The sequence below is a fragment of the Lepidochelys olivacea genome (assembly GCF_965140295.1).
Source record: "Lepidochelys olivacea isolate rLepOli2 genome assembly, chromosome: 14".
NCBI lineage: Eukaryota > Metazoa > Chordata > Testudines > Cheloniidae > Lepidochelys > Lepidochelys olivacea.
The window spans coordinates 24,015,315-24,031,004 of record NC_140424.1 but is presented as its reverse complement, the minus strand read 5'-3'; the positions used below and the strand labels follow the sequence as shown (position 1 = coordinate 24,031,004).

The following is a 15,690-nucleotide window of genomic DNA, read 5'->3' as shown; positions in this document are numbered from 1 at the left end:
ATGCTCCTTTCAGACAGGAGACAACTGAAGTTACCTCCCTGTCTGACCATCTGTGTATTGTGTGCCTGATGTTGGATGTCTCTTTGCGCAGTGAGCCAGGTGCAAAATTAGATTGCAAAATCCACAAAAAAGGGAAATCTACAGGAAGAAACTTACAGCAGGGGGCTGTGTGTGTGTCCATCTGTGGTGTTTAAGCATAAAGACAAAGGATCGGTCTGATCTCTCTCGGTGTGCAGAGACCTACTGGATCCATCCCTTCGGAGACAAACTGACCGTACGCATGTCTCATGAAAGAAGGGTCCAAACCTGCCTGGCTGTGAAGTGCTGCAAGGATTTCGGGTGAGCTGTACTAGGTTAGACAGGAGAATACCTTGTTAGTTTGCTCTAGGCTCTAGAACACATGTTATGACTTTGTTATATGTAACCATTTGTTTCCAACACTTCTACTTGACGCTTGGCTTTGTTGAACTGAGGGGTGATTTCGCTGTGAGCCTATGGCAGCGCTGTGTGTTAAGTGGAGCAGTGATCTGAGCTGGACCTGGTAAGCTGGGGCCGAGGATGTTACTGTTCCTTTGGAAATAGTGAATCTGTGAATCCTGCCAGGGGACCAGGGACTGGACGCTCCAGAGAGATGCTCATAGGGCTTGAGGGCAGAGTGGGCCTATTGCTACCCTGCAGTGACGGCAGGCCCAGCAGCGAGTGCGTGTGGCCAGTGGAGTTGGGGAGCTGACCCCTGGCAGGCACAGACAAGGCTCCCTCAGGCAAAGGGCAGGTGGTGGCGAGGTGCCTCCCAGCCCTGGGTACCCTGGGAAGCATTGCAGGGTATTAACTTACTGCAGGTTTGGGGCAGTTAAAAATGACACCCCAAGGCCCCAGCCCAGTGAGGAGGACCAAGGAGAGGAACTGTGACTGCGCGGGGCACCTGAGTCCCAGCCCCGCCCAGAGTTCTGCTCTGCCTAAAGCCCAGTCCCGCCCCGTGAGTAGGGCTTTACCAAATTCATGACCATGAAAAATGCATCACAGCCTGTGAAATCTGGTCTCCCCTGTGAAATCTGGCTCGGCGGGGGAGGGAGAGATATGTCCCAGTACTGCCCCCCTTACGTCTACGCTGCCTTCAGAGCTGGGCGGCCAGAGAGCAGCAGCTGCTGGTCTGGTGCCCAGCTCTGAAGGCAGCGCTGCTGCCAGCAACAGTGCAGAATTGAGGGTGGCATGGTAGGGGAGGGGGAGGGGAAGGGCCGATCTTACGGGTGGGTGATGTGGGCAACTGCCCCGAGCGTGGTGGTCAGGAGAGAACCCCGCCACCCGCCAGCTCCAGGCCCTTTTAACCTCTGAGTGCTGGACCCTGGATCGGGGGAGGGGCAGGGCTGGGAGCATCCTGGGCAGGGGCTCCTACCCTGTGCCAGGCTCTAGCTGCAAGTTCGGGCTGGGCTGGGGAGGAACCGGACCTCGTCCCCTGCATGGACTGCTCCCAGGGCCAGATCAGAGCCACCTCCAGGAACCTCCCCCAGCAGCAGAAAGCACCGTGGCTGCCGGCCGGGAGCCCAGCTCTGAAGGTAGCACCACTGCCAGGAGCAGTGCCGAATCAGGGTCACAATACCGTGACACCCCTCCCCCCATAGCCTTGAGACGCCGCCCCTTGACCCTCTTCTGGGATGGGATCCACACAGTTAGAACAGGGTGATATTTCAGATTGAAATAGCTAAAACTGTGAAATTTAAAGGACTTTTAAAAATCTCATGACCATGACATTTACCAAACTGGATGGGTGAATTTGGTAGGGTCCTACCCAGAAGACTAAACAGGGGGTACTTCACATTTCAGCTACACAAATGTGGATCCTCAGTTGCACTGTTTCTATCACGGCCGCTTCTTTCTGGCAGATCCATTTGAGCTCCGCGGCACACGTCTCAGACAGAACCTGGCTGCCTTTTATCCACCCGCAGCTGTTCCCATCAGCAGAGCCTGAGAAGCTGCAGAGTGAGAGAGAGTCCGTGTCACTGTGGGTCCCTGTAACAAGGAAAGGCCCAGGGGTGAGTCTTTCTTCCCCCTCCCCGTAATGGGAAGCTGGGCTCTGGTGTTGTCCTTCATCTCTAACTTCCCTGCGGAGCGTGAGTCGAGAAGACATCCCAGGCTGTGAGGTGAGTTAGGGCAGTGGCTCTCAACCTTTCCAGACCACTGCACCCCTTTCAGGAGTCTGATTTGTCTTGCGTACCCCAAGGTTCTCCTGACTTAAAAAGGACTTGCTTAGAAAATCCGACATGAAAATACAAATGTTGCCACAGCCACTATTGCTGAAAAATTGCTGACTCATTTGTACCAAATAATTATAAAATAAACCCATTGGAAATAAGTATTGTACTTACATGTCCGTGTGTGGCGTACAGAACAGTATGAACAAGTCAGTGTCTGTCTGAAATTTTAGTTTGCACTGACTTCGCTAGTGCTTTTTATGTAGCCCGTTGTAAAACTAGGCCAATATCTAGATGAGTTGACCTACTCCTCGGAAGAGCTCTGTGTGCCCCAGGCATACATGTACCCCTGCTTGAGACCCACAGAGTTGGGGGTCTGGAGCAAGGACCATACGAGGCTGAATCCCATGGGGTGGGTGACCTGGTACTTGTTCATTGGAAGCACCACCTTGATCTCCTGCATCTCAGCTTTTCTTTAAAAACGAAGTCTGATGGGTGAGAGGAAACCTGCACCGTGCGGCCTGGGTAACGGAAGAGCTGCAGGGAGCTGAGGACTTGTCCTGATTAGGGCTGGATTCCCAAAGGGACTTAAGAGGCTAATGGCCACTTCAGGCACCTCTGTCTCTTGGAGTGCGAAGTTCCTTGGAGAATTCCACTGGGTGGGAGACTCAGCTGTGAAGGGAGGGGGAGGGCAGGAGCAACTCCTCAACCCAAGATTGGAATAACTGAAGTAATGTTCCTTTTGCACAGAGCCTCAGCTCTTTGGAACCTCTGCAAACGCTTTAGCCACGTGTTTAATTCCATCCGCAGGAGTAGCCTTGGATGGCAGTGGGAGGGCTCAGGTGTGTATGTGTTTGCAGGATGGGCGCTCAGGGCAGTCCCTGATGCCAGGGGAAAGGGGATATGAAGTGCCACTGTCTGGATTTGGGAGTCTGCCTGCAGACCAAAGTCACTAGGCGCAGGGTGCATGACTTCAAGGTGCTGGGCTGGGGAAAATCAGCCCTGGGTGGTTATTTTGAGTAGAAAACCAGAGCCACTTCTGGGGTCTTTCAGCTTCTAATGCCCTTTCCCTTCTGCAGCTGGATTTCAGCATATGATATAATCCCTCTCAATGCCAAGTCAGTGCCATAAATCACTGGACTGGGTGCAGAAATCAGTAGGCGATGTTCTCTTGCCTGGGTTATGCCAGGGCTCAGACTAAATTATTCTTCCCAAAACTTTTAAAAGCTGAGCCCCCTCCTCAAGGCAAAGAAACCAATCGTGCCCCTCACCCGTCAGCAATGTGTTAGCGACCCCACCCCCCATTTTCTTGTATACATCTTCAAACCCCACCCTTCCCACCATGGCAAGCCCTTCTCCACGCTTCAGGAGACGCTGGAGTAAATGATCCTAACCGTCCCCTCTAACCTTAAGACCTGAGGGACCCCGTCCTGGAGCATCTTAAAAATCACAGTTCCCAGACTCTGGAACAGGGGCTGCTTTGCCGGGCTCACCTTTCTCCCTCCGTCACGTTGGCCGTTGAGGATAATGAGCCTGGAGATCTCATTCCCGCTGCTCTGAGTGGTGACCATGTGCACACAACCCAACTCAGCTCTTACTGTGTCCCAGGAACGTCTTCATCTTCTGGGAGAATCATGGCAGCAGTGGGATGATTCAACGGAGTCCCTTAGTCATGGGGCCTTTCTCTCTCTCTTTAGTTTCAGAGCCAGCATCCTGGAATCGTCTCACGGTGCGTGGAGTGGTGGCAGTGGTGGGGGTGCTGGTCTCACTATACGAATGTGGGCTTTGGAAAGGTAGAGGGAAAGTGTTTGCCTACTCGCGACTCGTCTTCAGGAAGCTGCTGACTCATCAGTCCCAGCAGCCTAGAAGTCCGCAGGATTCACAGGAATCTGAGCTCCCCGCAGTGCGTGACAGGGACGGGGACCAGGCCCAGGGAACCAGAAACAGGAATCGAGACCCAGCCCTGGAGAATGGGGAGGGAGACCTGCTAATGGAGGACAGACGCTTGACCCAGGAACCCAGAGAAAGGGATCCATTAGGTGGGGACACGGGTGTGGCCCAGGAAACTGGAGTAGCATTGCCAATCCTCCAGGATGACCGGGAGACTGCAGGAATTAAAGATTAATTGTCATGTGATAAAATCTTCAGGAATATGTCCAATTAAAATTGGCAACCCTAAACCGGAGTGGGGGGAGGGACCCATTAAATGGAGACAGACTTGGGCTGGGGAACCAGCTAGAAGAGCTGATCCCTCTTACGATGCCCCTCAACAGTGGGGACTAGACTAGGCGAAACTTTTCTTCTAAACCTATTTTAGATTCAGCAGTTTGCGAATTCATATCCGGTCTGCTGAATTGTTCATGTCCAGACCCTCCCCCGAGTTCTTAAAAAGTCGAAGCATTTAGTTTAGACACTTTCCAAACAATCCATTTTGATTTTTCAGTTTGAAACAATCTTTTGTTAAAAAATGTCCTTCAGTTTTATTTTAAAAATTCAAAAAGTTACAACCCTTGAAATGTTCCTGTGTTTTTTGTTTTGTTTTTTTTTTGTTTTTTTTTAAAGCTTTTTGGTTCATCAAAAATTTGGAAAAAAATTAGTTTTGTTCAACCTGAAACCAGATTTTTTCCATCTCTTTTTTTTGAATTGTCAGCGACCAAAACATTCTGTTTGCCCAGCTCTTGGGGCGGGTGAGGATTTTAGTGGTTATATTGTGGGTCTCTGAGTCTCCTTGTTGCTCAAAGTTTTCTTACTGTAACAAATTGATTTGAGATGAGGGCAAGATGGACAAAAGCTTCCTAAAAGTGTGGGAGGGCTGCTGGCACCCAAACTGTGACCTAGCCCCTGTGCCACCCCTTCTCCTCGAAGTCCGGCCCCCTCAAAACGTCCCTTTCCGAGGCCCCCCTCATGCCGCCTTTCTCCCTGAGCTCCCACTTCACACTGCCCCTTGCCCCCAAAACACCGCCCCCCTCCCTCTCCTTCTCTCCCCCCTCATCCAGTCGCTCACACTTATGGCCAGTAAAAACTGGTGGGCCCTGGTCTCCCCTGTTCCAGCACCCATGGATGAGAGTGGGAGAGGATGAAGAACTCATTTCAAATAGAACTCCCCCCCACCTCAAAAAAGCACAATTTGCCAGCAACAACAAAACGGGCCAGTCACGCTGTGTTGTGTGTTACATTCCCGTCCTGGGGCGGTTTATCTCTTTGAGAATGTGAACCCTGCAGGCCTGGGTGTTTTTCTGCGTAATGTGACCTCAGTGCTCCTCAGGAGAGCCATTGTTTGTAAATGTTTCAGGAGCAGACATATTTATCATTCATGGACAGACGGACATTTATTCATAATTAGAACTGGTCAAAAATAGCAGGGGTGGGGAGGGTCATGAAAATTGAAGAAGAAACCAGTTCCCCCCCGCCCCATATTCTTCAAACTTATTTGCAAATGTTTTTAATGATCACATTTTTGTTTAGTTTTGGTGGGAAAACCTCCACGTTCTCTCTCAAGTGGGCAGGGAAATCCAAAATGTTTTTTTTAAAAAGGGAACTCTTTTCAAATGATCAATGTAATCCAAAGTGGCATTTTTAATTCAAAGGTTGCATTGTGAGTGTTAAACCGTTTTGAACCAGCTCTATTACTGTATAACAAGATGAGTTTATTTTTCATGATGCATTGTTTGGGCCACGTTCCACGTGGTATTTCAGTTTTTGCACCGCTCTTCTCTTCTTGCGTCTGCCCCTCTCATAAGCTGTGGCCTTAATCTCAGCCCTGGAAACACTTTAACCTGCATGTTTAACTTTAATGACTGCTGTGAATAATTCCATTTCAATGGGACAACTCGGAGGTCGGGTTTGCGCTACGGCTCTATATCAGTGTCACTACATCATTTATTTAATTTTCTTTCTTTTATTTGTGAAAGTTATTGAGAGGTGAAAGCAGGAAAAATACATGAACAGGTTGGGACAGTCCAAGTTTATCAGTGCAAAGTGACAGCAGAGATGCGGTATCTGCTAGTTTTCCATAAGTCTCTCAGGGTTACCCAGGATAACTTTGGGGATCTCTGTCTTGCATCTGGAATGTTCCCTGGAAGTGTCCAAACAGCTCAGAGATGCAGAACCATTTCCTGGATCCATTCTTACAGCTGTCTTCCCCGGAAAGCAGTCTGGCAAGAGTTCCTGTCAGCTCTTTGCTAAGTTATCTGCCAAAACACTAGAGTTTTCAGGTGCCGAAGTAGCCCTTTGAATCATGGTGAAATTATCCTCCCAGCCACCACCAAAATTTGAAATGGTGCCCCTGCGTGCACAGTACCCTACCATGCTCCCCCAAGAGGAGCTGCATAAACAGGCAACTCTGCATGTTCTCTGCATGCCTCTGCAAGAGACCCCCACGCCCCTCCATTTCCTTGGCCACATGTATCCTGTCCCCATGTTGGTGGCTAATCCAGAAAAAGGGGGAAAGAGCTCATCACTGCAACCACCTGAGGGATGTGTTGGGCTGAGCTCAGCTGGTCAAAGCAGGCAATAGGGACAGAATCGGAGACTTGAAGCTCCTCGAGTGACCTCTGACCTTTCCAGATCTGCCCTTCAATCAGACACAGCCATTGTAAAGTTTAATGTGATAGTAACTAGACCCATTTTAAACCCTTCACCACACAAGACAAAGCCTGTAGGATTCATCATGAGCTATTTATTTCTCCTCCCCTGGATTCCTGCAGACACCTTGGAGCTTTCCCTCCTCTCTCCCAGGCTGGGCTCACTTGATTGCAGGAGCGCAGCGGAGGGTCCAGCTTTGCTCTTTCGCTTCCATTCTTCACGCCTTTGGATGACTGCATTTGCAACTGAGCAGCCTGATGGAAACACTGAGTCCTCTGTCCAAAGACTCCCTGAGAACAGGGGGAGGTTCGCCTGAACTCTCAGGAGTGGAGGCTTGGCCCATAGGGCAGGGTTACCATGTTTGAAGTTTCAAAAAAGAGGACACTCTGGGGGCGGGGGGGGGAGTTGTAGCCCTGCCCCCTATCTACTCCCTCCCACTTCCTGCCCCCTGACTGCCCCCCACAGAACTGCCAACCCATCCAACCCCCGCAGCTCCTTGTCCCCTGATCGCCCCCCCCAGGACCCCGCTCTCCATCTAAGCCTTCCTTCTCCCTGTCTCCAACTGCCCCCTCCTTAGACCCCCCCCACCCTAAATGCCCCCCTAGAACTTCCCCCCCAACTGGCCCCTGACTGCTCCAACCCCTATCCGCACCCCCGCCCCCTGACAGACCCCTGGGTCTCCCACACCTATCCAACCACTCCCTGTCCCCTGACTGCCCCCACAGAACCCCCGACCCATCTAACCCCTCTGCTCCCTGTCCCTTGTCTCCCCGACCCCTCTCCATATGCCCACCCCCTGACAGGCTCCCCCCAGAACCCCTGACCCATCCAACCCCTCCTGCTCCCTGTCCCCTGACTGCCCCTTGGGACCCCATGCCCTTCTCCAGCCCCCCGGCCCCCTTACCCTGCTGCTCAGAGCAGTGTGTTTGGGGTGCGGAGCCAGACACAGTGCCGTGCTCCCCCGCAGAGCGCACAGCTCCCCAACCCCTGCCCCCAGAGTGCTGCATTGGGAGGGAAATCCCGGCCCTCTGGAGAGTTTTACAAATTCCTCCCGGAGGGCGATTTAAAACCCAAAAAGCCGGACATGTCCGGGAAAATCCGGACGCATGGTAACCCGACCACAGGGACTCCAGGATTTGCAGCTGCTGCCAACTCTATGGTGAATCCTCCAACTCATCACCAACCAGCTCTTCCCCATTCTGCCAGCCGGCCCCACGGTCTGACCGTGCAGGAGAACAGAAACCCTTTGGGACAGCAGGAGAGTCTCCTCAATGCCGCACTCTTTGCATGGCTTCCCACGGTCACCGGGAAACAAGACTACCCTGCCCCAGGAGTCTCTCAAGGAGCTGCCGGCGCAGTCACTGGGCACCCACTCGTAATGGTCTCGGGCAGTGGCATTGCAGAGGGAGCTGAGCAGACCGTCCCTTCCGTGACTTCCTGAATTGCGGCCAGGACGGATTCTCCTCTGCGCTAGAGAGAGTCCCAGAGGAAAAGCAGCTGTGGTGGGGGAGGGGGCAAGACAAGCTCTCCCCCTGAGCCCTTGATTAGCAGGTAAGCAGGACTCTGGGAGCCAAGGAATCAGTGTGTGTTGCTGGGAGAGCAGAGCTGGAGAGCAGAAAAGGGTACTGGAGGAATTGTAGAAAAGTCAGTGTCATGGCCGAGTCATGGGCAGCCAGATCTAGTGGGCAGAGGCAGTCCACACTCACGAGACAGGAGTCGAGAGTCAGCTGGGTCAGGACACTGGAAGAGCAGAAGCAAAAGACCAAATTGTGTTCAGCACCTCAAGTCAGATGAGTCACCCCGAGTCCGGATGCCAGGAATTCAAGCCTGGGGAGTGGGAGCAGGAACAGCCAACACACGGTCCAGAGGGGGCGGGGAGGAGCTCGGGTGTTCAGACAGCTTCTTGTTCCTGCTGCTGGTTTAAGGAGGTCCTGGGGGCCGATTAGCTGCTCTGGGACTCTGCCAATAGGAGCCTCAAACTGGGTCTGGACTTCGTCAGTCCTAGGTAAGCAGTTTTTCGTAGGCTTCCAGGTGGCGTGCTGGAGGGTGGCTGCTCCCAGGAACCCTGCACACCCGGGTTAATGAGCCATGGGTCATGACATTGACTGATCTCTCCCCGATCAAACCTCCTGCATGAAACAGTCTCCAGGGTCCCGGACGCATCCTCTGAGAATAAAAAAACACAGTCATGAGGACAAATAGGCTATGGAACAGGAGCCCCCTCTTTGTTGCAACAACCCCAAGTGCCCAAAAGAGTGGACGGTTCTTACCTCCAGGACATGCCTGGGATCTTCCATCTAAGCCTCAGTGGGACCCCTGTTTCTTGGTCTGACATGATGAGATCATCTGTCCCCACTGCTCCCTGCGCCGGGCTGGCTGCAGCACACATCTGTGTAAGAGGCTGGGCCAGAGAGATGTTACAGTCAGGGTCCAGGCAGCCCAGAAGGAGAACAGAGGGTCTGAAACCAGAAGACGAAGCAATCAAAACAGCGGATTCGAGAGAGTGGTTTTGTACCCTACAGGGACATCAAAGAAGGTCTGTTAGGAAAGCTGAGATGTTAGTCTGGAAACTGCTAAGGCAAAGATTGTGACTTGTTAAGGTTCAGTTTAAGTCAGTACAAAGTATGTTTTGTTTTCTTTGTCTGTTTGAAATTTGTCTCTTTCTCTTGCTTAGTTTCACTTAAATCTCTTCTTTGTTACTGTGCTTCCCAAAGCACCTCAGCGTTGGGTGTTCGAGTGAAGTGTGAGTCTCCAGCCTACCCAACAGGCTGAGCTGTGCCCTGTCTCTCTGAAGGTAGCGAATAATTTCTGAGTGGTGCTGGGCCCAGAGTCCAAGGGCAGTTCACCAGACATCTCCTGTGAAGCCCAAAGAGACCAAAGGAGCAGGAGAGATTCAGGCCCCACTGATCCATGGGAACTTCCCACAGAAGAGGCTACACAGGGCTCCAGACACAGCCAGCAGGATCCCTCCCACAAGCTGGGCCGTGTCCTTCCCCTGCCAGCCCCACAGCTGCCTCCCCACCCCAGCCTCAGGAACCCCTCCCACCTCCCTGCTCTCCCCACCCACTCTCCAATACCAGGCTGTTTCCAGAATGGAAGCAGGTGCGTACCAGAGTTCACTCACCGCTAGATGCTGGCCAGGCCTCGTGTCACCGCTTTCTAGCTGGGCTAGCAACCCCGCTGATACTCACTCTTGCAGTTTGTTGGCTGAGAACTCAGCCCTCCAACCAGATGACTGGCCTTTACTCCACTCCTTCCTGGGTCGTGCTCCTTCCAAACAAAGTCCAAAAATGTCTTGAACAGAAACAAGGTCTTCCACCCTCGTGGGGAGTTCTGCCTCAGCCTGATTTCGGCTCGGCCTGCCCTTCTTGGGTTTCCATGGTCTTCTGTGTCCCCTTCCTTAGGGACGGTGAGAGAACCCAGTCCTACCCTGGACTCCAAATCCGGTCCAGCCCGGCTGACAGGTTTGCTGAGGGGATGGTGAAACCCTATTGCTGATCAGAAGGAGGTCAGAGTCTGTTCTTTAGGAGCTGAAGGTCCGTTTGTCCTGCTGCGGGAAGTGGAGCTGGAGAGCGGAGATGTTAGGTGAAAGAGACTGCATGATTGAGTTGGAGACTGAGGGAAGGGAGTCTCCTCCCAGAAACGGTCCCAGAGAACAGCTTTGAGGAGTTCTCTGGGGAGTCTCCTGCTAGGAAAAAAACAAGGGTGGCACATTGATGGAGATGTCTCTGTCCCAGGGATGGGGGAAGCTCCCAGCCAGGCTATGCAGCAGGGATCCCATTTCTCCCCCAAGAAACCCAGATGCCCAAAGAAGTCAATGGCTCTTACCTCCATGAGGGAACGGGGTCTTCCCTCTCAGCCTCTTTGAGAACTACCACTGCTTGGTTTCCTCGGACAAGGGACCTGCCCCCACTGCTCCCTGAGGTGGTTCAGCTTCTGACTGCACCCATCTGGGAGGCTGTCACACACCCCAGGGCCTAGGAGACACGGGGGGAGGAGGCTCCTCTTCATGTCAGACTCTGAGAGCCCATAGAGGGGCCAAAGGAAGAATAAAGGGCAGGAGATGAAGCTAGCCCTGAGCCTCTGTCCCATCCTCACCTCCGCAAATGTGGAGCTTCCTGAGCTTCAGTTGGGCAGACAGTCTGTCGCCCTGACCCAAAGGTCCTTCTGCGCCATATGGGGCAGGAAGATCTCTGCCTGGGAGCACGGGGAATGGGATGGGGTTGAGATCAAGGAAAGAGGGGAGGGGTATGGGTGGGAGGGAAAGAGCTCCTGCCCCAGATGAAGGAATTTGGGGGGCCGAGGGAAGGACCAGCTCCACAGAGAGGGCAGAGAATTTCTGTGAGTGCCAGGGGTCTCCATATCCGCTTCGACTAGCCCCGCATTTACAATGAGACAGAACAGTACCTGCAGCAGGGAGCGGGACTTGCTGAACAGGGAGGGGAACCTTTAAGAGCATCAGACGAGCCACAGCCCTTGCAGCGCCTCGGGCATCTGGTGCAAGTGCCTGATGATGTGAAGCTGGCCCATGACCTTGGCTGTGACATCCTCATGCTGCAGGGGAACGAGAACATGTCAGAGACAGAGACACTCCCCAGGAATCAGGGAAAATTAAGGGCACCTCGAACCAGCACCATCATTTCCACCCAGCAACTGCTCATGTCTGAGTGGTGGATTCACCCTCCGGACGCCCAGGATGGAGGCTTGCTGTCCTCTCTAGTGACCTCCAATACCAACCCCCCTCCTTGTCGGGTGGGCTCCTGCCACCGCCCCATCGGTGCCCCTGACAGCTGTGCCACCTCCAACCCACCTGGGGAGACCTCTCAAGTTCCTAGAACCCTCTTCTCCACCCCTACCTCCATCCCCACCCAGGTATGGCAGGGAGGGGGCTCTAGCAGGGTGGCGGGGGGCAGAAGGGATTCTGGCAGCAGTGAAGTGGGATGGGGAGAGGTTGAGACCTTTCCCCAAGTAACCCCAGGGACAAAAGCTAAAGCCACAGGATGGCAGCCCTGCTGAACGGGCCAGCGAATGGCAATAGGATGGGAATGAGGCGCTGGCCCCCACCCCAAGCTCCTGAGTCGATTGCAGTTGCTTACCGTGACCCCCATCAGTTGCTGTGCTTCCCCGAGGAGGGAGTAGACGAGCATCAGCCCAGCCTGGCTGACACGCAACAGGGGGTCGTGGATGGCCAGCACTGCTGTCTGCAGGAAGGATCTCTTCTGACCAATGGAGAAGAATTTTCCAAAGACCTAAAAACAAGAGGACACGGGACTCGAGCAGATTGCCCAGAGCCAGCCTCCAAGTCCTGGCGGTACAATGGCATCTAGTGCCCCAAAGGGCGGGGAAGAGAGCTGCTGTGGCCAAGGCAGTTCATTCCCCAGGAGGCTTTCAGGGTCCCAGGGCTCAGGGAAGCCCCTTTATTAAAAGGTCGCAGATGCTGAGGGACCAAAACCTCCAGTGGCTCTTTCGGAAGGGCAATTTCTGGCAGGGGCCAGGATAGGCTGGAAATGGATCTCTAATGTGTGTGAGCAGGCCCACTCTGCTGTGCAGGGCACAGAGACGACAGGGGACCCTGTGTTGCTTCCAGCAGAGAGATCTCCTGCATCTCAGCGGCTAGAGGAGTGTATATGGGGGGAGATAGGGAGGCAGTTGGAGCTGAGAGACCAAAGGTCTCTTCCCCGCAGCTTAGTGATTTCTCTCGTTGCTGGGAATGGCCTCTGCATCTCCTTGGTTTCTTCACAGGGAATCCAACCTGCAGCCTGACAAGGACAAGTAGACTCATGGCCCAGTCCCCATCCCAGACACTCCTCGGAGACTTTTCTTCCGCGACAGCAATTCAGCTTGTGGGAGGCGGGACAAGCTCACACAGTCTCTCTCACGGGGCGTCTGTGGAGCAGCGTTCTGTCGATGCCCTTGTCGATCCAGGAGCCGCTCCAGGGCCTCCTCTGTGATGTTGTGGCAATCACCCATTTCACCTTTGACTCCAGGCTGGGGGCACTGTGTTACGGTGTGTTGGAAGGTTTGGATATTCTCACCACAGTTGTGAGACGGGGGCGGGGGGGTGTCTTTGATTTTCTACTTCTGCAGCAAGTAGCCGCAACTTGGGTCAGTGATAATGTGCTTCTTTGGAACAGTGGCTGAGGTCCAGATACTCTGCCATTCCCTGGCCGGGTCTGGAGACATGAGGGGCGCGCATGTGGTCCATATTAGCTCTGGAGCTCACTATGTCCCCTACCCAGTTCCCAGGTTGGGGCATTCGGCTTCCTGACCGACAATGGAATTGGGCAAAGCCCACCTCCTTTCTCTGCTTCTACAGGGTGCAGGGAATTAAACAAGGGTCTGATCAAGCAATCCTGACTGACTGACTCAGGGCTCTCCTCTCAGACACTTGGGGATCAGCCAGGGGGACAAGGAGCAGAGAGACACCCAAAGCCATAATCCTATATTAACTCACCCACCCGGGGATCCTCCTTATGCCACGGAGCAATGCAGCCATGTAAGACACTCAAATCACGGCAACTAGCGAGGTTCCAATGTGGGACCTTTAGCACCAGCCTGTCCCACTGGTTGCTGGATGAGGAACTCTGAGCTGGAAATAAGGAGTGGGCTCTTTTCCTGTCTCCAGGAGGCATCCACTGCAGGGAACCCAGCCAGCCACACTCCCTGAGCTGTGTCATGCCCTGGCACAGTGCCCTTACCTCCCCCACTCTGGCTGTATTCTTGTAGCCTAAGAGCCTTCTGTCCTGGTGCCAGTCATAGCACCAGAGATCTTCTGCGTCATGTATGGTCAGGCCTGGAAGAGAGAGAGAGAGAGAGAGACTTTTCTCCTCATTCTGGTTGCAGTTTCTGTGTCCTTCCAATCCCATTGGTGGCTCCACAGTGGAGTGGAGAAGAACAGAGGCAGAGAGAGACTTGTCCTTCAGCCTGGGTCAGTCTGAGAGAAATGGTCTGGTGTCCCATTATCCACCTGTGGTCACTCTCAGTCCCCTATTGGGTTCTGTGTCCCAGCTGGGTTCCTTACCCCTCTGTTGGAGCAGCAGCTGGTAGAGCCGGTAAGTCCCCTCCCTGGCCTGCCGGCTGATGTCCTTGTCTGGATCGCTGACAAACAGAGCCAGCTGGGCCACATGGTGACCCATCCTGGGGAACTCGGCAGAGATCTAATGGAAGAGAGAGGAGAGGGGACTCCATCAGCATTTTCCTGTCAGCTCCCCTGGGCCAGAGGGCTCCTTCCCCTTAGTTCCTCTGCAGGAGATGCTGGGGGAGAGGAGCTTGAGATCGACCCTTCATTTGCTCTGCTGCCAAGGGAGCCCGGAGCTGCTTTGGGATGCCAAGCAGGGACTGGAGCATGGGCCCCTTAAAGGCCCAGGGGCAACACTGAACCAGGACAAGAAGAACTTGAGTCAAGCCTAGCTCAGTCCCTGCTCTGACTCTGCCTCCCCATGAAGAACCCTCCTAACCCACAGCCCCGGCAGCAGCAGATCCTGCAGCCCGCTGGAGCCAGCCCGCCACCAGCTGGAGCCAGCAAGCTGGGGTCGGAGCTCACTTACGTCAAACTCAGGGAGGGTGACTGTGTATCTCAGCAGGGCTGTGCTGCTCCTGATGGCCCTGGCTCGCTCCTGCGACACCCTGGACACGACCCACAAGTTGATATTCTGCGGGGAAAGGAGGCAGGTCAGACTCAGTGGCCAGGTGCACCTGCTTTGAAAATGAGCTCCCCACGCCCCCAGCTCCAGGGGCCTGAGACATTCTGTGCAGGGGGGAATATCTGAGGCCTTGGTGGCAGAGCTTTAGAAGGGGATTATTTCACCCAGGATGCAGCTTGTACCCTGCAGGTCACAACTTGTCAGCGTCTCTCTAGATTGGGACAATGTTCGGGGTCGGGGCTGGTCCCCTCCTCCCAGAACTCCTGATTCCTGAACAGTTCACCAGAAAGGAGACTGAACCCTCGGCCCTTCCCTGCTACGAAAATCCTTGCGGGGATGGAGGGAGTGACTGAGAACACAATCCCCCCAGGAATTTCAGAGCAGATCAGAGGGAAGGGCTGATTCCCTGGGATCCTCCTGTTTCTCTAGGAAGGAGCGTGTGCCTCTTCTCTGAGAACCATCTCCCAAATCTCATGGGGTGTGTGTGTTGCAGGGGTGAGGGAAAGGTGGGTTTTCAGACTCTCACTCCCCAAGACAGCCAGGAGCCCTGTGGTTAGTGCTCAGCAGAACCAGGCAGTGCTCTGGCTTTAAGTCCCAGCTCCTTCCTCTGTCCCTCAAGAAGGAAGGACCTGATACTGCTTGCACTGACCTCCCCAACCAAGGACGGCCCACTGGGGACCCAGCTAGGAGGACACAGTAGAAAATGGATCTTCCAGTCTCTCCTTACCAGTCCTCCAAAGAGTTCAGGTGAAATGGGGCTCACCTCCAAGATGAAGTGGAGCCTGTCTGTTCCTGGGGACTCTGCCAGCAGGTTCCCCAGCATGGCATCCAGGACCTCTGGGATGACTTTGTGCAGAGCCTGCAAAGCATGGGTCAGAGTTAGGGAACCTGGGCCTACACGTGCCACAGGATGGGAAGAGGGGTCTCTGGGAAACAATGGGGAGACTCCCAAACACATCTCCTGGCCTCTCTCCTTCACATCCCACTGCAGGCAATTCGCAAGAATTGATGACCCCTGGACCTTTGATCCATGAGCTTAGCAGGTCTCTGCAGAGTGCCTTGTAGGCAGAAGAGTATGAAACAGCCAAGTTGCTATGGATGGAAGCTGGGCTTCTGGATAAAACAGGGCTTATGAAAGAAAGAAAGAAAGAAAGAAAGAAAGAAAGAAAGAAAGAAAGAAAGAAAGAAAGAAAGAAAGAAAGAAAGAAATCCCCCAGGGAGGGGCAATCTCTAACCTGCTGGAGGCAAGGATCCAACCCTGCAGTTTCTTCCAT

At 53.7% G+C, this 15,690-nt stretch overlaps 1 protein-coding gene across 1 annotated transcript; it reads right to left on the bottom strand.

The window, feature by feature from the left end:
* Window positions 1–11,430: 11,430 nt before the first annotated feature.
* Window positions 11,431–15,690, bottom strand: LOC311530247 (maestro heat-like repeat-containing protein family member 7; the record flags this gene model as incomplete). Its single annotated transcript, XM_084646711.1, has 7 exons — window positions 11,431–11,436; window positions 11,870–12,022; window positions 13,472–13,566; window positions 13,795–13,930; window positions 14,321–14,425; window positions 15,180–15,275; window positions 15,652–15,690. 7 exons carry the CDS (start codon window positions 15,688–15,690, stop codon window positions 11,431–11,433), a joined length of 630 nt encoding a protein of 209 aa, XP_084502837.1.